At 44.6% G+C, this 18,919-nt stretch overlaps 3 protein-coding genes across 4 annotated transcripts in view; 2 read left to right on the forward strand and 1 right to left on the reverse strand.

The window, feature by feature from the left end:
- Window positions 1–678, reverse strand: part of LOC107392130 (programmed cell death protein 10-B) — a 28,011-nt gene extending 27,333 nt beyond the window's left edge. The window contains exon 1 of the mRNA XM_015969728.3: window positions 241–678. The gene's annotated coding sequence lies outside the window, so the exon portion shown is untranslated. The remainder of the gene's footprint in view (window positions 1–240) is intronic.
- A 2,664-nt stretch (window positions 679–3,342) lies between these two features.
- LOC107392131 (inositol-3-phosphate synthase 1-A) lies at window positions 3,343–8,595 on the forward strand. The gene is made up of 11 exons (XM_015969729.3): window positions 3,343–3,501; window positions 3,596–3,720; window positions 3,806–3,967; window positions 5,253–5,382; window positions 5,478–5,671; window positions 5,755–5,904; window positions 5,997–6,212; window positions 6,302–6,466; window positions 6,543–6,656; window positions 7,402–7,619; window positions 7,692–8,595. The coding sequence occupies exons 2-11, from the start codon at window positions 3,607–3,609 to the stop codon at window positions 7,870–7,872; spliced, it is 1,644 nt and encodes a 547-aa protein (XP_015825215.1). The 5' UTR covers window positions 3,343–3,501; window positions 3,596–3,606; the 3' UTR covers window positions 7,873–8,595.
- A 5,996-nt stretch (window positions 8,596–14,591) lies between these two features.
- On the forward strand, window positions 14,592–18,480 carry tpgs1 (tubulin polyglutamylase complex subunit 1). Of its 2 annotated transcripts, XM_054741717.2 has the most exons (3): window positions 14,592–14,960; window positions 16,683–16,787; window positions 17,725–18,480. In XM_054741717.2, the coding sequence occupies exons 1-3, from the start codon at window positions 14,620–14,622 to the stop codon at window positions 18,374–18,376; spliced, it is 1,098 nt and encodes a 365-aa protein (XP_054597692.2). In that variant the 5' UTR covers window positions 14,592–14,619; the 3' UTR covers window positions 18,377–18,480. The 2 variants fall into 2 exon arrangements, with proteins under 2 accessions (XP_054597692.2, XP_015825216.3); XM_015969730.3 differs by lacking the exon at window positions 16,683–16,787.
- The last annotated feature ends 439 nt before the right edge of the window (window positions 18,481–18,919 follow it).

Below are 18,919 nucleotides of genomic sequence, written 5' to 3' on the forward strand. Positions count from 1 at the left end.
GGGTACTACAATCAATTAACAAGTGTCTGTGTAACATTACATACTTTACGCGGTTTTATAATATTCACTCGAGGCCTCTAGCCGACTAGATCGATGGTAGCAGTGAACAGCGTTAGCTTCCGTGCTAGCTCAAGTAATGTGTAGGGTTGTCTTTACAAACGCGCTAAAACACGTCAACAAACTGCTTCATGACGGATACGTGCATTTATGTGTGCGTCCTAAAGGCGTACTCGTATCTACCTTTGGGCTGACTTCTTAAATAAGATGATTTTCCCGTCGATTGGCTTTTAGCTGCTGTGTTTTCTTTACAACTTAAGGCGGAAGTTTTTTAGGACTGGCCCGAGCGACATCTTCCGGACCGTTGCTACGTAAACACACGTTGTCCAATCAGAGAGCGGGGAGGCTAAAGTAACCGTGACGTAAGCCGGTAGCCTATTTAAGTAAGTATGATGAAAACGTAGCTTTACGTAGGCACATTACAGTTGTTCTGTGTTTAATTAAGATTTGTTTATGAGAAAATAAAAGCTTTTAGTTGTATTAAGAAAAACATGGCTCTCCAATTTTCTACATAGCAGCAAATATAAAGGTCAAAAGAGACAACAGAGGTCACATATATACATGAAAATGTTTTTAATCAGTGTTTTTTCTTATTACAGTAACACATTCTAATGACAATACCTTTTAAAAGGACTGCCAGAAGAAATACAGTACTGATTAGATCATTTGAAGGAAGGGATAGCTACATTGCCCTTTGATGCATAATGGTCACTACAGTGGACAGGTACTCAAAATAGTTTTTTTTTTGCTTGTTTATTTATTTGTTTGTTTGTTTGTTTGTTTGTTTTTGCATTAAGCACAGCTGTTGAAGACTTTATTGTATTTGAGCCCCTCCATTTGGACTTCAGTAAGTCAAGCCAACATATTTCATGTTCAGAATGCACGCTGTCCACTGAGGTGGACGTGTAATAATCCATTTGTAAATTATTAAATGTTTCAAAAAATATTTGTTGAAATTTGTTTCATTCACACCTAAAGATGAATGAAATTCATGGAAAAAAATTCATGGTTGAAGATTGCATAATTCATGCATCAAAGGGTTAATAATATGAGATTTTGCTGAAATATTTGCAATATAGTAAAAGGCTGAATCCGCTGGATTACATTAATGTTAAAAAAAACATTAATTTTTGAGTTTTGTGCAAAAATGTAAATATCTCATCTCCTATGCATGTCATGATCCGCCCCGGCCTCCCTGACTGTGTCTCTCCTGCCTTGATTAACCTTATTGTTCTCACCTGTCCCTCATTACTCTGCCCATGTGTTCCTGATTTCCCTGTGTATTTATACCTCCCTCCTTGTTGCTGTCTTCATCGGATCATTGTTGTTTGTTCATGTTTGTTTTGTCCGTCTCTCCCATTCTACAATTAAACCATTTTTATTTCATCCGTGCCTGCTCTTCTGCCTCCTGGAACCCTCCACCACACTTGGTCCACCATCTCCACCCTCACATCATGACGATGCATTTATTTTCAAGAACGAATTTGTTTCTATTCTGAATGAAAAATAGCCAACTTTATGCATGCACCAATGACATTTTTTTAAAACCGAAACACCCAATGTTAAAGTTTCAATGAATGCAAATAATGCTTCTTCTGTTCAGTCTTGTTTGGTTTCAGTTATAGACTGAATGGAAGTTTAAAAAAATACATTAGCAAGATGCATATCAGTTTTTCATGTTTTGTTAAAAGCTGTTGTAAATTCCAGCAGGCCATTCCCATTATGTCACGTTTATCCCTAGCCTGGCCTGCCAGACTTGTTCACTGTGTAATTCTACACAGAGAACTATAAGGAAGCATAGGGAAGCGTGGGGCTGGCTGGCCAGGCCAATATCTTCTTATGTAATTTTGTGTTGGTTAAAAAAATATCTTGAATCTCTTACTTATCTTGTTTTAAAGGAATGTAAAAGGCTGTGGACAGTGACACACTGAAATGTGAGGTCAGGCTCCAGGTTTCTGAAGCCTGCAGGTACATATGACCTCAGAGCACATTTTTCTCTGGAGACAGAATACTTGTCTTTAATTCATTAGAAACAAAATGATGCTATCCTAACCAGCAGGATAGGCATCAATCTTCCTATGCTTGAAGTTTACATTAAATAAACACAAAAATTGTAAAAGTAAATTATTAATGTCCAATCCATAGACAGGGACATAAGGACGAAACTGAAGCCCAAATGCCCCCTCACTCTTTACAAACCTTTCTGCTGCATGCTTGTATGTTTATTTATTTATTTTTTCTTTAAACTTATTTTGCAAAATAGAAACGTCATGTTTTAAAAACACAATGATTGTGTATGGGCAGTTTTAGCCCCACATCCAACCTTGAAACAGGACCGTTTGACTCCACTTTATAGCAACAGATGAAAGTAGATGCCTTATTTATTTATGTCTGAGTAAAACCCCAGTAAGGTTTTATCTTGAGGGCGATATGATTGGCTGAACACAACACCCAGAAAGATGTAAAATGTAAAACGTCTTTAATGCTTGTCAGAAATAGGGGGGGGGGGGGGGACTCAGAACACAGTTTTACTAGAACACTCCTCTAAAGCATATAAACAAACATCGTATTTTTTTAGAATAAACAAAAGAAACAAGACTCAAAGAAATTGAAGAAATGCAGCAAAATAAGTAGTTTTGGTCTCAAAACGTTCAAAAACAGTGTTCTCCTTTAAAAAGCGACAACTTTGGAAGTCGGGTTGAAAGGACAAAGACAGCAGACGCTGGAATTTTCCACTCTAGGATGAGAATCACTGTTGTTATGCATACTGCTGTTATGCATGCAACATCTTAATTAAATCAATAATTAACTTCGATTTTACCACTCATTTGCACTGAAACTAATTAATAAATGTAAATTAGTTTGTTAATGTGACATGTTATTATCCATTCGCAATTGAATCTCTGACCTCCACGATAGCTGTTCAGGTTTTATTGTGCACCCATGACTGATCTAGTTGACTGATCTAGTTTCAAAAAGCAAAACGACCACCTAAATAATATTTTTATATAACTATTTGCCATGCTGATTAAAAGGGAAATGCTGCGTAAAAGTCAAAGATCGGTCGAATTGGGTTACATGGTAAACACATTTATCACAGACACTTTGTATTTTGCAAATCTGGAAATATCTACAAATAAAACGTTGATGGAAGATTTTTCTATTTTTTTATGTACTGAAACATCTAGAACGGATTAGTTTCGCTGCGCAGTGGTCCCTCCTCTCCGACGATGCTGGAGTGGAACGACGCGCTGCCATTGGCTGTTGCTGCCACGCGGCGTCCTTTGTCTGCTTCCCGCAGGCTTCATAAAGCGGTGGGACGTGACGATTAGCCTGTAACGGTGTGAAACTGACCCAAGAGAAGTCATCCGCACCAGCAGACGCGCCAGAGTGGAAAATTCCAAGCGGACAACTTACAGAAAGACAAGAAATCTTCTTCGAAAGGTGAGGGATCCTTCATTGCCAGTCAGGTAGTGTTGAGCTTTTTCACGCTTTCTTTGAAATTAAGTGAAATAAATTCAAACGTGTCTGTGTGCAGATTCTGCAGCCATGTCCGCGAACATCCTCATCAACAGTCCTAACCTGAAGTACACAGACACACACATAGAGGCGCAGTATTCTTATCAAACCACATCAGTGCACCAGGAAGGGAATAAACTCACGGTCAGTTCACAAATGTTCACTCTGGTGCGTAATTACGCACGCGTAAAGTTTCTACGGTTCACACCGCTTCTGTTCTGGAATGCAGGTGACCCCTAGAACAACTGAGATGATTTTCCGAACCGAGCGGCACGTTCCGAGGCTTGGTGTGATGCTTGTGGGCTGGGGAGGCAACAACGGAACCACTGTCACAGCCGCTGTGCTGGCAAACAAGCTGGGTCTTACCTGGAGGACCAAGAACGGAGAGAAGGTGCGGTTTTAATGAAGAAGTCTGCTTTAACTATCTACCCTCAACCAGTTTGAATAAGAGAACCTAAAGCCAGGTGTGTTATGGACACATGCTCCCAACTATCTGTTATAAACTGGTTTTATTATGTTTTTCTTAAAAGTAAAACTTTTCCAGTTCTTGGGACATTTTCATATAGACATTAGCAAAGAAGTTGGACTAAGTCATCACAAGTCACAACTGTCTTGACTCATGTTCTTGTTCTAAACTTTTAAAATTTTATACTAAACAAGTAATTTGGGATTTCGGCAGCAGGTGTTGTACCGTCTGTCGTGGTGAAGAGAGAGCTGAGCCAGAAGGCAAAGCTCTCGATTTACCGGTCGATCTACGTTCCTACTCTCACCTATGGTCACGAGATTTGGATAGTGACCGAAAGAATGAGATCCTAGATAAAAGTGGCCAAAAGGAGTTTTCTCTGCAGGGTGGCCCTTAGAGATAGGGTGAGAAGCTTAGTCTTCTGGGGAGGGGCTCGGAGTAGACCCGCTGCGCCTCCACATCGAGGGGAGCCAGTTGAGGTGGCTCGGGCCTCTGATGAGAATGCCTCCAGTAAACCTCCCTAGTGAGGTTTTTCCGGCCGGGAGGAGGCCCAAGGGAAGATCCAGGACACGCTGGAGGGACTGCGTCTCTCAGCTGGCCAGGGAACACCTTGGGATTCCCCAGAGGAGTTGTCCCAAGTGGGTCTGGAGAGGGACCCAACTCTGGATAAGCAGCCGAAAATGGATGGATGGATGGAGCCATTTGGCCAAACTTGTATATGAATTACAAAGTAACAGGAACATTTTCCCAAAATGTATGAATGTTTCTATGTATGCTTCACATAACTAGCAGCAAACGCAACTCATTCATATTAAAGGAGTTCTAATGTTACTTTTTCGAGTAAATATTAATCCTCTCATATGTGAGATATTAAGGTTTTCAAATCTGGCTCAAATCCATGTGATGTCATGAATCAATGGTGCTGAATTTGGTGCAGTCACAGTTCAAACCTTCAGACACCAAATAAATAAACACCATTCTGAAAAAAAATGACTTAGCTCATTTAAGCAGATTACCAGGCTGGTCTTGTTCTTTCTGCAGACATACATCTTAATATCGGGCTCTTTTTAATAAATACAGTTATAATCTATGGTTTTTGAACTGTATTCACTGATGTCAGATTAGTGTGTGTGTGTTTATGTTACTGCAAATAAGTTCCACGAGGTACAACCATTAAAGTGTGTTTATCTTTTTTGTCCTTCCCATTTCTTAGAAAGCAAATTACTTCGGCTCCTTCCTGCAGTCTTCTACTGTTTGTCTGGGATCAGGCTCGGAGGGTGAGGTCAATGTACCGTTCTGTGACCTCCTGCCCATGGTGCACCCTAATGACATAATCTTTGATGGTATGAAAGTTGAACCTCTAAAGTGTGTATGTAAGAGGCAAACAGCGGCAGCAAAACTGGATCTTTGAACAGTTTGTCCTTAACTTATTTTCTAGGTTGGGATATCTCCTCAATGGATCTGGGCAGAGCAATGGAGCGAGCCCAGGTGCTCGACTGGTCTTTGCAAGAGCAGCTACGACCATACATGTGCTGCCTGAAACCAAGACCATCCATCAGCATCCCAGACTTCATTGCTGCAAACCAAGACAGTCGGGCAGATAATGTACTAACTGGGACGATGGCAGAACAGGTAATAAGTGTTTCCCCTCTTCATTTTGATCTTACCTCAACTTCTTGATGCAATTTTACTTAAAAAGATGAATGATCTTCCAGATGGAGCGAGTCAGAGCGGACATAAGGGACTTTAAGCTGTCCAGCGGTGTGGACAAAGTCATTGTTTTGTGGACGGCCAATACTGAGCGCTTCTGTGACATTACCCCTGGGGTCAATGACACAGCCAAGAACTTGCTAGCTACAATCCAGGTGAGTCTAGTAAGCATTAAAAAGTCCATTTTGTCAATGTGGTGTATTGTTTCTTTCTCAGTAACAGACAGTTGTTTCCTTGCCTTCATCAGAATGGAGGAGAGGTTTCTCCCTCCACCCTGTTTGCAGTGGCCAGCATACTAGAAGGTTGCGCCTTCATCAACGGGTCCCCTCAGAACACCTTCGTCCCTGGAGCTGTAGAGCTGGCCGTGGAGAGAGGCGTGTTCATCGGCGGCGACGACTTTAAGTCTGGCCAGACGAAGATCAAGTCGGTGCTTGTAGACTTTCTGGTCAGCGCAGGCATCAAGGTAGTAGAAAGGCTGTATGGCAGCAGCAGCAAAGTGAACAAGGACTAACGACTCTCTTAACAAACAATATCACTTTACTTTCCAAACAGCCAACGTCTATCGTCAGCTACAACCACCTTGGCAACAACGACGGGAAAAACCTGTCGGCTCCGCAGCAGTTCCGCTCCAAAGAGATCTCCAAGAGCAATGTGGTAGATGACATGGTGCAGTCCAACTCTGTTCTGTACCAGCCTGGAGAGAAACCTGACCACTGTGTGAGTGGAGAATGCTAACAGACAAATATTAGCTCACGTGGGGGCAAATGCTTTTAAATGTTTCGTTTCATTTCAGGTCGTGATTAAGTATGTCCCGTATGTGGGAGACAGCAAACGTGCCATGGATGAGTACACGTCTGAAATAATGATGGGAGGGATCAACACTATTGCAATGCACCACACTTGTGAGGTCAGTGATACTCACTTTCAGTCACTTACCATGAGAACAGGGTCAGGTGTTAGTATCTGAGGAAAGGAAGGGTCAGGAGCAACTGAACCTGTTGTTAATCTGTCTCTGAGAGCCTTAGAGCTCATACAATGAGACACACGTAGGTCACTCACATGCCTGACGTTATTCCGACTGCTTTATCCCACCACTTAATACACAGCAGCTCATTTGCATCCAGGCCTTTATTGTGCAACCTTTGATTTGCAACCTAAACTGAAAAAGGGTCAAATTAATAAATAAGAATTAACCCTCTCAGGCTCTAAATAAGTTTTGATAAAAGGCCAAGCAACTAAGTCTTTCAGGGGTACTTCTGAGTTAAAAATGCTCATGAAATAGTGTGTGGAGTAACCAGGTAGGTAGGTTTAACGTTGCAAATCTGCAACGCCTGCCTCCAGAGAGAAGGTTAAACAAAACTGTAAAGGTTTTAAAAAAAAAGGTCTTAAAATGACCTTCAATAACACAAGTTAATGTACGTCCCCCTCTAGTGGTGAAAATTAACAACAAGCTCTCCCTATGTTTGAATACGACATATCAAAATAAATGGGATGGTAATAAATTCCACAAGTTTTTCATACTTATTTTTAGCTCTTTAGATACATTTTTCTGTGTATTTGGGAATTAATTCAAAATATATGAGCAGTTACTTCATGTGCAACGAATTTGTCCTTTTTTACAATGCTTACTTTTTTCCTGTTTCCTTTCATAGGATTCTTTGCTGGCAAGCCCGATCATTCTGGACCTGGTGATCCTGACAGAGCTTTGTCAGCGTGTGACCATCAAGCCTCAGGGAGAGGAGGACTTCCAGTCCTTCCACAGTGTCCTCGCTCTTCTCTCTTTCCTCTGCAAGGCCCCTTTGGTCCCACCAGGGTCTCCAGTAATCAATGCCTTCTTCCGACAGAGAGCCTGCATAGAAAACATCATGAGGTATGAGATCACTTTTAAGTGTTGAATTTCACGCACATCAAAATGTAACCTGCATCAATCTGTCATCTTTAGAGCATGCCTTGGACTCCCTCCTCAGAGCCACATGCTGCTGGAGCACAAGCTGCAGAAGAACTTCCTGACTGCGCACACGTCCTTTATCAACAACGACGTGGCCTCAGTGAAGAAAGTGGCCCTGACCAATGGGAAACACACCCTTGTGCCTCTAATAAACGGCGTATGTACACTAGAGTGATACAACTTGTGCTATGTAAATCCAAAAATGGACATTAATGTGATCGGTAATCTAGTACAGATTGTTCAACACAAACAAAGAATTCAGTGATCAAAGTTTGAACTGGACACAAAAACGGCTCAAATGTGGATTCAGCCCTTAGTTAAGGACTAATTATTTAATATCTGAAAACCACCTGTAACATTTCAGCTTTGTAAATATTTGGATTGTTTTATGCTTTCATTTGAATCCTTATTTAAGGCACATTTAAACTGCAACTGTATGCTGTACTGTATATTTTTATGTACTAGCAAACCTGTGAGTGTGATAATTGCTGTTGAAGCACACAGGTTTAATGAAAAGGGTGCAATAATAATGACATTAATACGTTTTTGTTAGCCATCTGTTTATATTCTGAATTTTTGGGGAGGTTTAGCACTAAATTGGCTATTTTAAGTGACAATGTTTTAGTTTATAGCATTAATCTCTGGAAACGTCCATCAAAATGTTATTGTAAATGAATTAAAAGATGCCCAATTGTTGAAAAATATAGCAGATTTATAACATATAACCATAAAAATCTGTTCTTATCTACATGGAGCGGGTCTAAGTCTCTGGGCGACGCCATATTGGATGCCATGTTTCCATCTACAGAAGGCTGTGAGGACAAAACACATTTACTGATTTGTAACAAATGGTTTCAAAATGTTCACCATTAATAAACTTTGTTGTTTTACACATTTACATCTTCACTCGTTGCAAGTGATGAAAGACAATCTGATGTTATTTGGCTGGAGGTTGTGTTCCCAGGGATTTTTTAACCTAATGGCCATCTGTTGGTAAGGTCTTACTGAAACGCAAAAATAATGCTTGCAATACTTTAGGTAAGTGAGGAACTGAGACTGATCCCAGACTTGTTAACTATATAAGATCAGGTCTGGATTAATTCTCAGTTATTGTGAAACCAATTCATGCTGGCTGCTTCCTTTAACTGTGTGTGTGTATTACTGATAAAGACTTGTGCTCCTCACCCTGAGGTCGTAAATATTCTGAGCTGTTTTGGTCTCATGGTTCTGTGGTAACCTTTTGACCTTCAGAGAAGTGGAGGAAGCAAGGAGGCTTATCCTGGAGAAAGTCCAGGTGCACCAGCTAATAGTTATAAAAACAGATCATTCGTCTTCGTCTTCCTCCGCTTATCCGGGTCCGGGTCGCGGGGGCAGCATCCCAACTAGGGAGCTCCAGGCCGTCCTCTCCCCGGCCTTGTCCACCAGCTCCTCCGGCAGGACCCCAAGGCGTTCCCGGACCAGATTGGAGATGTAACCTCTCCAACGTGTCCTGGGTCGACCCGGGGGCCTTCTGCCGGCAGGACATGCCCGAAACACCTCCCCGGGGAGGCGTCCAGGAGGCATCCTGACCAGATGCCCAAACCACCTCAACTGGCTCCTTTCGATCCGGAGGAGCAGCGGTTCTACTCCGAGTCCCTCCCGAATGTCCGAGCTCCTCACCCTTTCTCTAAGGCTGAGCCCGGCCACCCTACGGAGGAAACTCATTTCGGCCGCTTGTATCCGCGATCTCGTTCTTTCGGTCATTACCCAAAGCTCATGACCATAGGTGAGGATTGGGACGTAGATCGACCGGTAAATCGAGAGCCTGACTTTCTGGCTCAGCTCCCTCTTCCCCACGACAGATCGGCTCAGCGTCCGCATCACTGCAGACGCCGAACCAATCCGCCTGTCGATCTCCCGATCCCTCCTACCCTCACTCGTGAACAAGACCCCGAGATACTTAAACTCCTCCACTTGAGGTAGGACCTCTCCCCCGACCCGGAGGTGGCAAGCCACCCTTTTCCGGTCGAGAACCATGGTCTCAGATTTGGAGGTGCTGATCCTCATCCCAGCCGCTTCACATTCGGCCGCGAACCTACCCAGCAAGAGCTGAAGGTCAGAGCTGGATGAAGCTAGGAGGACCACATCATCCGCAAAAAGCAGAGACGAGATTCTCCTGCCACCAAACTCGACACACTCCACACCACGGCTGCGTCTAGAAATTCTGTCCTTAAAAGTGATGAACAGAACCGGTGACAAAGGGCAGCCCTGGCGGAGTCCAACCCTCACTGGGAACAGGTCCGACTTACTACCGGCTATGCGGACCAAACTCACGCTCCTCTGGTAAAGGGACTGAATGGCCCTTAACAGAAAGCCACCCACCCCATACTCCTGGAGCGTCCTCCACAGGGTGCCCCTGGGGACACGGTCATAAGCCTTTTCCAAATCCACAAAGCACATGTGGATTGGTTGGGCAAACTCCCATGCCCCCTCCATCACCCTTGCAAGGGTATAGAGCTGGTCCACAGTTCCACGGCCAGGACGAAAACCACATTGCTCCTCCTCTATCTGAGATTCAACTATCGATCGGACCCTCCTCTCCAGTACCTTGGAGTAGACCTTTCCAGGGAGGCTGAGGAGTGTGATCCCCCTATAGTTGGAACACACCCTCAGGTCACCCTTCTTAAAGATGGGGACCACCACCCCGGTCTGCCAATTCCTAGGAACTGCCCCCGATGACCACGCAATGTTGTAGAGACGTGTCAACCATGACAGCCCTACAACATCCATAGCCTTGAGATACCCAGGACGAACCTCATCCGCCCCCGGGGCTCCGCCGCTGTGTAGTTGTTTGACTACCTCAGCAACTTCTGCCCCCGAGATCGGACAGTCCATCCCCAGGCCTCCCAGCTCTGGTTCCTCCTCGGAATGCGCATTGGTGGGATTGAGGAGCTCCTCAAAGTATTCCTTCCACCGTCCGACTATAGCCTCAGTTGACGTCAGCAGCTCCCCATCCCCACTGTAAACAGTGTGAGCGAGTTGCTGCCTTCCTCTCCTGAGGCGCCGGACAGTTTGCCAGAACCTCTTTGGAGCCGATCGATAGTCTTTCTCCATGGCCTCACCAAACTCCTCCCACGCCCGAGATTTTGCCTCGGCAACTGCCACTGCTGCACCCCGCTTGGCTATCCGGTACCTGTCTGCTGCCTCCGGAGACCCACAGACCAGCCACGCCCTGTAGGCCTCCTTCTTCAGCCTGACGGCTCCCCGAACCTCTGGTGTCCACCAGCGGGTACGGGGGTTGCCACCATGACTGGCACCGGCCACCTTACGACCACAGCTAGCAACAGCCGCCTCGACAATCGCAGAGTGGAACAAGGCCCACTCGGACTCAATGTCCCCCACTGCTCTCGGGACGTGGTCAAAGCTCTGCCGGAGGTGGGAGTTGAAGACCGTCTTGACAGGTTCTTCTGCCAGGCGTTCCCAGCAGACCCTCACTATGCGTTTGGGTCTGCCAGGTCTACGCGGCATGTTCCCTTGCCATCTGATCCAACTCACCACCAGGTGGTGATCAGTTGACAGCTCCGCCCCTCTCTTCACTCGGGTGTCCAAAACATACGGCCGCAGGTCAGATGATACGACTACAAAATCTATCATCGACCTGTGACCTAGGCTGCCCTGGTACCAAGTGTACCGGTGGGCATCCTTATGTTCGAACATGGTGTTCGTTATGGCCAAACTGCGGCTTGCACAGAAGTCCAATAACAAAACACCGCTCGAGTTCTGATTAGGTGGGCCGTTCCTCCCAATCACACCCCTCCAGGCCAAGCTGTCATTGCCCACGTGAGCAATGAAGTCCCCCAGCAGGACAATGGAGTCCCCTGATGGAGCACTATCTAGCACTCGTCCCAGGGACTCCAAAAAGGGTGGGTACTCTGAACTGATATTTGGCCCATAAGCACAAACAACAGTCAGGACCCGTTCCCCGACCCGAAGGCGCAAGGAAGCTACCCTCTTGTCCCCCGGGGTAAACCCCAACACACAGGCAGAGAGTCTCGGGGCTAACAAAAAGCCAACCCCAGCCCTCCGCCTCTCACCCGGAGCAACTCCAGCAAAGTAGAGTGTCCAACCCCTCTCCAGGTCTCGGGTTCCAGAGCCAATGCAATGTGTCGAGGTGAGTCCGACTATATCTAGCCGGTACCGCTCAACCTCTGCCACAAGCTCCGGCTCCTTCCCCGCCAGCGAGGTGACGTTCCATGTCCCAAAAACTAGTTTTCTTGTCCGGGGATTGGACCGCCAAGGCTCCCGCCTTGGTCTGCCACCCGATTCGCATTGCACCGGACCCTTCATGTTCCTCCTGCGGGTGGTGGGTCCACAGTTGGACGAGCCCATGTATCCGGTTCGGGCTGGGCCCGGCCGGGCCCCATGGGCGAAAGCCCGGCCACCAGGCGCTCGCTCACGGGCCCCAACCCCAGGCCTGGCTCCAGGGTGGGACCCCGGTAACCCTCCGGGCCGGGTACTCCGACTCTTCGTTTTAACCGCCATGAAAGATCCTTCGAACCGTTCTTTGTCTCACCCTTCACCTAAGACCAATTTGTCATGGGAGACCCTACCAGGGGCACTAAGTGCCCCAGACAACATAGCTCCTAAGATCATTAGGGCACTCAAACTCCTCCACCACGATAAGGTGACGGTTCAAGGAGGTGTTACTATTGGCAGATCATGTACTCTTAAAATTGATAAGCCCAATAACTAGCATGAAGGAGAAGATGTATTGTTCTTCACCAAGACCGAGAGAGGAAGAAGAGTAGAAGGAGGGGCAACGTTGGGCTAAGGTCACCAGAGGCCAAGGAGAGACGAGAGGGGCAGACTCTGGACAGCCAGCAAAGCCTGCTGGAGGAGATGATGTAATCGCAAGGAGAAGAGGAAACACGTGACCAGACGTTGAGCTCCAGAAGCAGGATGGGGGTGTTGCCATGGAGATGCAACCCCTAAAGAATGCAGAGGGGAGGATGGACAGAGTGAATAAAAGGGAGATACTGGGTCTGTTCGGGATGAGCTTGATGGGATGAGTGAGAGTCAATCAGTCATGGACTGAGCTTTTTGGAGAGAGGCTTTTGAGAGTTTTTAGGAGAGAGGCTTAATGAGTGGGGGTTGAGCTGTGTCTTTTTTGGGGGAAGGGAGTTTCTGATTTTTGTCTGTGTGACCCGCTGCAATGGGATTTTCATTTTTTTTTATCTGTCTGTGGAATAAAATTCATTTCTCACTGCAAGGAACTTAAAAAGAATCCACAGTCTCTGGGGGTCTCCTCTGTCTGTAATCTACGAGAAAGGTGAGGCGCTGGTTCCCGGTATCCCATTCCAAAGGTTTGAATGCTATTAGCTGGTACAACCATCCTTTGCTACAGTTAAACTAGCTGTTTCCTCAGCTTACAGCTTGGTTTATGCTTGACACATTCACTTTCCGCTTGGTGATGCGGCTCGCGGACGGAACGCGCTTCACAACTCGCAGCGTTTATGGTTCATGCGGCTCGTCTCTGCGGTGAGCCAATATTCTCCCAAACTGTAGGGGAGCTCTACGGCATGCATCCAACACTACACCATAGTAGAAGTAAAAATTACTGTTGTTTACAGCATGGCATTCCAGCATTTTTTAACAGCGTCCTCATCTTTTCTGACAGTGCAAGCTATTTCTCTCCAAGAATTATTAACAACATGTTGATCACGGTGATCTCTGAGAGCTGAATCATACAAATGTCTGTATTTACGAAACTCTGCCATACTAGTTCTTGCCAGTCCGCCATGTTTTTCCACGTCCGACCGTCCGCGTGGCTAGAAAATTTCCTAGGTGCGCGGTGCGGAAATTTTGGGCCGTGCGGAGGCGCGGTGGAGGGGCGTGGTTGTTAAAATGACGCAATTTCGCAGCGCGGACCTCATGGATGTGTCAAGCATAAACCAACCTTAAAGGGCCAGCTATCTTTACCTGAAGCATTCATGAGCCGAAGGATTAGAGAGAGTGTACGGGTGTAATTGAAGTCTTCCTTGTGTCCACTTAAACGTATATTGGTCAGAATTAGAAGCCCTGGGTAATTCAGTGATTGCTAATCGTCTCTTTACATAGTGATGGGTGTTTACTGGCAATTAATGTCACGCCCACTACTCTGATTGCAGGCCAAACCTGAAATTTTAAAAACATCTAATTAAGAGTGGAGCTAGTCCGGCAAACTGGCTTGCAACAGTAATACTGCCTCTAATGTCTGGGAAAATACAGACTGTCACCTTAAGTAATGAAAATGTGAACCATATGAACCTGTGTTTAGTTTATTCTTACATTTTCATAGGTCACAAGATTATAACCACCTATGACATAAAACACGCCATTCATAACTTAGACTGAAATACATTTAAACAGTTACTTATGCAGTTGAGGAGGAGTCAAACTAATCTTATCATGCTGTTTTGGATCGCCATTCGTTTTGGCCGTAGATGGTTTTATTCCAATCAAGTGTTTGATTTTTCCTTTTCTTTAAAAACAAATCTACACTATACTTGGCAAACTTACATTTTTTATCTTTTAATTATTAATTTTGATATTTTCCTCCACCCTGTGTGAAGGTTTGTTTTCGTGTTTTGTGATTACATACTGCATAAAGTCCTCGGTTCATGTTATTTTTGTAAAAGGGCTTTTTGCTTCCCACTCTTCAGTTCAGTCAGCTCAATCCCAATTTCCTGTTTAATTTTCTTTAAACCTGCCACTTCCCGTTCAACCCCAGAGCTTTTAATTATCTTCCTTTTTATATTGTTTCATCAGTTGTTCATTTGGAGCCTGCATTAAATGAAATGAAATTAAATTATTTTACTTTATTTTATTCCCTATACTTCCGGTTCCTTAACCGGCTTTTCCATCATTTCCGCTGCCGTTGCTGCGACACCGGACGTCAACAGTAATGTCTGACAAGGAGAAGCGGCGCTCCACAGCTCTTCCTTCGGGGATGCCCACGGGCAAATCCGTCAAATCGGACGGAGACCACGACTTTCTGGCGCAGGCCGGCGTGGGAGACCTGCTTCTCGGAGCCATCCTGAAGATGGTCGAGGCCAGATCGGACGATCCCATCGGGTTCCTGGCCGACCACTTCTGCAACCTGGCCTCGGTAACAGACAGCGGCTCAGCAGCTGGATGCGGCGAGGAAGACCCGCAAAACAGCGGCTCGGCCAGCGCAGGCGCACAGGAGCAGCAGCGGCTCAACCGGGCGCTCTGGCACCTGAGGCTGGCACATCACTCTCAGAGGTCTGCGCCAATTCCCGGCTTTGTACCTTCACAATGATGACCATTGGCTCATTGCCTGGACCAATGGGGCTTAGATTACAAATTAAAAGCTGTTTTACCTATTTAAGCTTTTAATGATACAATTGAAAGTATATCTTAATGCAGAAAGTTAAATGCTAAGGTTGAAATGTGTGGTTTAACCCTTTGATGCATAACGGTCACTACAGTGGACAGGTATTCAAAATTGTTATTTATTTATTTTTGCTATTAAGCTGTTGAAGACTTTATTGCACTTCAGCCCCTCCATTTGGACTTCAGTAAGTCAAGCCAACATATTTCATGTTCAGAATGCACGCTGTCCACTGAAGTGGACATGTAATAAATTATTTGCAAATTAGCAGAACATTACAAAAGATATTTGTTGAAATTTGTTTCATTTGCACCTAAAAATGAATGAAAAAATTGTTTAAAAAATCATGGTTGAAGATTTCATAATTCATGCATCAAAGGGTTAAATGAAAATGTTTTGCTCACAATTTCAGATTGTCTAAAACAGAAGTAACTTACCAAAATAAAAGCAGGGTGAATAGACTCCCTGTCCAAAGTCTTAGAACCAGAGTCAGGTGTCTGTTTTGCAGCAGAACATGAGTATTGTTACATGAACTCACATGCCTACCATCTAAGGCAGTAGTTCCCATGGGGTCGGGGGACCCCACTGTGGGTCAACTACATCAGAGGTCTTCAGATGATTTCTAGAAATGAAAATAATTCAAAATTTCTGCATAATTGTTACAAAAACTCAATTAGTCATAAATTGATGTAAGTGAACATGAGCTGAAGTGGTATTTTATTATGTCATGAATTATTTAACTTTAGGCATCTTTGGGTGTTGACATATTCAATTTAGTGGGCTGCACCTGAAGAGTTTGGGAACCACTGATCTAAGCACTTTGGGGACTTAGGGGATCTGCTTTACCTGATCTTATTTTGGAAATCAACTTATATTTTGTGACAATCTGCATATTTGCTAAATATTTGATTTACGTTACACTAATAGTTACTAACAGTTACGTGTAACTTCATAAATTTAGATTTGATTGATCTGACTGAGGGCTGTGCAGTGGTGCAGTGGTTAGAGCTGCTGCCTTGCAGCAAGAAGGTCCTGGGTTTGCTTCCCAGCCTGGGATCTTTCTGCATGGAGTTTGCATGTTCTCCCTGTGCATGCGTGGGTTCTCTCCGGGTACTCCGGCTTCCTCCCACAGTCCAAAAACGTGACTGTTCGGTTGATTGGTCTGTCCAAATTGTCCTTAGGTGTGTGTGTGTGTGTGTGTGTGTGTGTGTGTGTGTGTGTGTGTGTGTGTGTGTGTGTGTGTGTGTGTGTGTGTGTGTGTGTGTGTGTGTGCATGATTGTTTGTCCTGTGTGTCTCTGTGTTGCCCTGCGATGGACTGGCTTTCTGTCCAGGGCGTACCCCGCCTGATTTCCTGTTGACCGCTGGAGACAGACACCAGCCCCCCGCAGCCCTATGTGGACAAGTGGGTTCAGAAAATAAATGGATGCATGATCTGACTGATCATATGTAAACATTTATTTGTCCAGTTGTGCAAAATGGAAGTTGGAAAAAAGTTTTCTTTTGGAGCATCTAAAGTTTTAAACCAGAACCATTCGGACAAATATTGTTGAGCATTTTTCCATATAGCATGTTGGGGTCATAATTGGAAAAAAATCTCCACTTTGTTTCATAGACATGAATATGTAGACGAGCCATTGGGCGCTGGGGAGGATCAAGGTGTTGCCGCCATATTAGATGGGTCTCCTCACTTTCCAAACCAAACTGGAGTCAATGCAGGGTGGGCAACTATGCCTGTTTTTTGTGCAGTCTGTGGTATAAACAGATCACATGGTGTTACTATTGGCATTTATTTTTGCTTATTTTATTTAATATTTATTATTTTTTTATCATCATGCCATACTGTATGTCTGACTTGTGAAAAAGCATATTATATGTTTATTTGGGGGGGGGGGGGGGTGTTAAACATTTTGCTCAGTAGAAATAAATGCACAAGGAATGAATAGGACCCCGTCCAAGATGGCTGCCCACTGTTAAGCAAGCTCCAATAGGCAGCGTCAGTCCACTTCACGGCTTCGTAAATGTGTGTGTTTTATTGACTCGGCACACACACGGTCAGTGGGTTTTGCCCTCCTTCTGCCATCTTTACTCTAGACTAGGGATACAACGATACCACTTTTTTCCAAACTGATACGATACCGATACTTGGATCTGAGTACTCGCCGATACCGATTACCGATTTCTTCTCTGTTTTCAATAGGAAAAGACTGTAAGGTAGATAAAAAGTAAAATATGTTCATATAAATGATCACAAAACTAAATGACAAGTTAGTGAAGTCACTTTCAAGCAACTGCGTTGGTATCAGTTACTGGTATCTGTTAACTTTTACCAATACCGATACCAGTATCGGTATCGGTGCATCCCTACTCTAGACCTTTTAAAACATAATGTGTGTGATTTTAGCCTTCATTACATTTTAAATGCATGTCAGAATAAACACATGCGTGCAAAATGTTATTTGTGACAAAATAAGTTTAATAGCAGTTTTAGTCAAGTACATCGTTTTCATGATTGCTTGGATCTGAAATCAATATTGAAATATAATTGTTATTAAGTGCACAGCCTTAATATGATTTAAACCCTTTGTTGCTCTTTTTAAAATTCAAGACATTGAAGAAATGATAATCCTGTTTTCTCAACTCTATTTTCCTCCCAGATCAGCTTTCAGCAATAACGTCCGTGTGGCCTATGACCTTCTAAACCTCACTGGCTGTAAAAAACAAGTAGACAAGGCTCCTGAGGGCTCGGATGGCTCCTCCACAGACAGTTCCACTAGTGCAGGAGGAGGAGTAAGAGGAGGACTCTACACACAGACTTTACAGTGTCTCTGCAGTGAGGGTGGAGTCCCAGCCTCAACCTTCGCTCCACTCCTCCGGAGGCTCTGCTGCCACGACCATGAGGCCGTCCCCTGCGATGTCTTCCGCTACGGCGTGCTCACCTGTGCTGTTTTCTCAGACTACATCAGACAGGCTCAGAGGCTTTACGCTGAGGTGTGCTGCCCAGCTGAGGGGCCTGCCTCTCGGAGGCTGTGCCTGAACGTGCTGGGGACCTTAAAGGAAGCCTTGGAAACCTCACAGGGCTGCGACACTTACTACTGTGTTAATGCTAACACTAAAGCTAATACATCTCTGGAGGCTAATTTGAAAGCGATCCGCTATTTGCAGGCCAGTGCCAAGATCTCCCCTCTCAGGCTGGCCCAGACTATGGCTGGAGCACAGACGCTGGGGCCCGGTGGCGACATGGACGCAAAGGAATTTGAAGACGCAGCTGCAGAGCTGTTCATCGCTCGAGTCAAATTTGTATCTTAACTTAGTTCTTAAATAAATAACAAGCCACACTGTGTAGTAGTTTATGAAGTTACCTGTTACAGACCGCTGCCAAAACAAGCAAATAAAACAAACATTGATCCAGATTGGCTGAATGTTTTTGAATGTGTTTTGCAGCAACTTTTCTAGAAGATTTCAAGCCTTAGGAATTTGTATTAGTTCTAAAGCTAATTTCTAAAACTCCATCTCAGCATGGGTCGACATTTTGTCTGCTTTATTGATTAAAAAAATACATTAAATGGGATTATTCAATCTGTGAAAAGCATCTTTAAAGGCATGAAATGGAAATGATCAAAATGGTAATTGATGACATTCCTTTTAGTATCTGTTTTGACCACACAGTCAACGTGGAGCAACATGGAGGACCTAAAGTCAAAGATGGAAGCACAGAGAGGACATTCAGGTGTGCTACAGATGTCTTCTTGGTTTTGTGTTTTATTTTAAACCTCACAATGGCCTGTGTGAGTTTGACTGCATTGTTTCTACCATTACACAGATGGTAAAACTTTATATTAAGGATTCCTT

This window comes from Nothobranchius furzeri, chromosome 18, assembly GCF_043380555.1.
Source record: "Nothobranchius furzeri strain GRZ-AD chromosome 18, NfurGRZ-RIMD1, whole genome shotgun sequence".
NCBI classification, from domain to species: domain Eukaryota; kingdom Metazoa; phylum Chordata; class Actinopteri; order Cyprinodontiformes; family Nothobranchiidae; genus Nothobranchius; species Nothobranchius furzeri.

Bases quoted from the DNA above. Each gene is read 5' to 3' on its own strand.
- LOC107392131 (XM_015969729.3), top strand. From the start codon at position 3,607: ATGTCCGCGAACATCCTCATCAACAGTCCTAACCTGAAGTACACAGAC. The intron at 6,657-7,401 runs GTCAGTGATACT...TTCCTTTCATAG, and splicing joins CAATGCACCACACTTGTGAG to GATTCTTTGCTGGCAAGCCC. The intron at 7,620-7,691 runs GTATGAGATCAC...TGTCATCTTTAG, and splicing joins TGCATAGAAAACATCATGAG to AGCATGCCTTGGACTCCCTC.
- tpgs1 (XM_054741717.2), top strand. From the start codon at position 14,620: ATGTCTGACAAGGAGAAGCGGCGCTCCACAGCTCTTCCTTCGGGGATG. The intron at 14,961-16,682 runs GTCTGCGCCAAT...TTTGTTTCATAG, and splicing joins CTGGCACATCACTCTCAGAG to ACATGAATATGTAGACGAGC. The intron at 16,788-17,724 runs GTGGGCAACTAT...TTTTCCTCCCAG, and splicing joins CAAACTGGAGTCAATGCAGG to ATCAGCTTTCAGCAATAACG.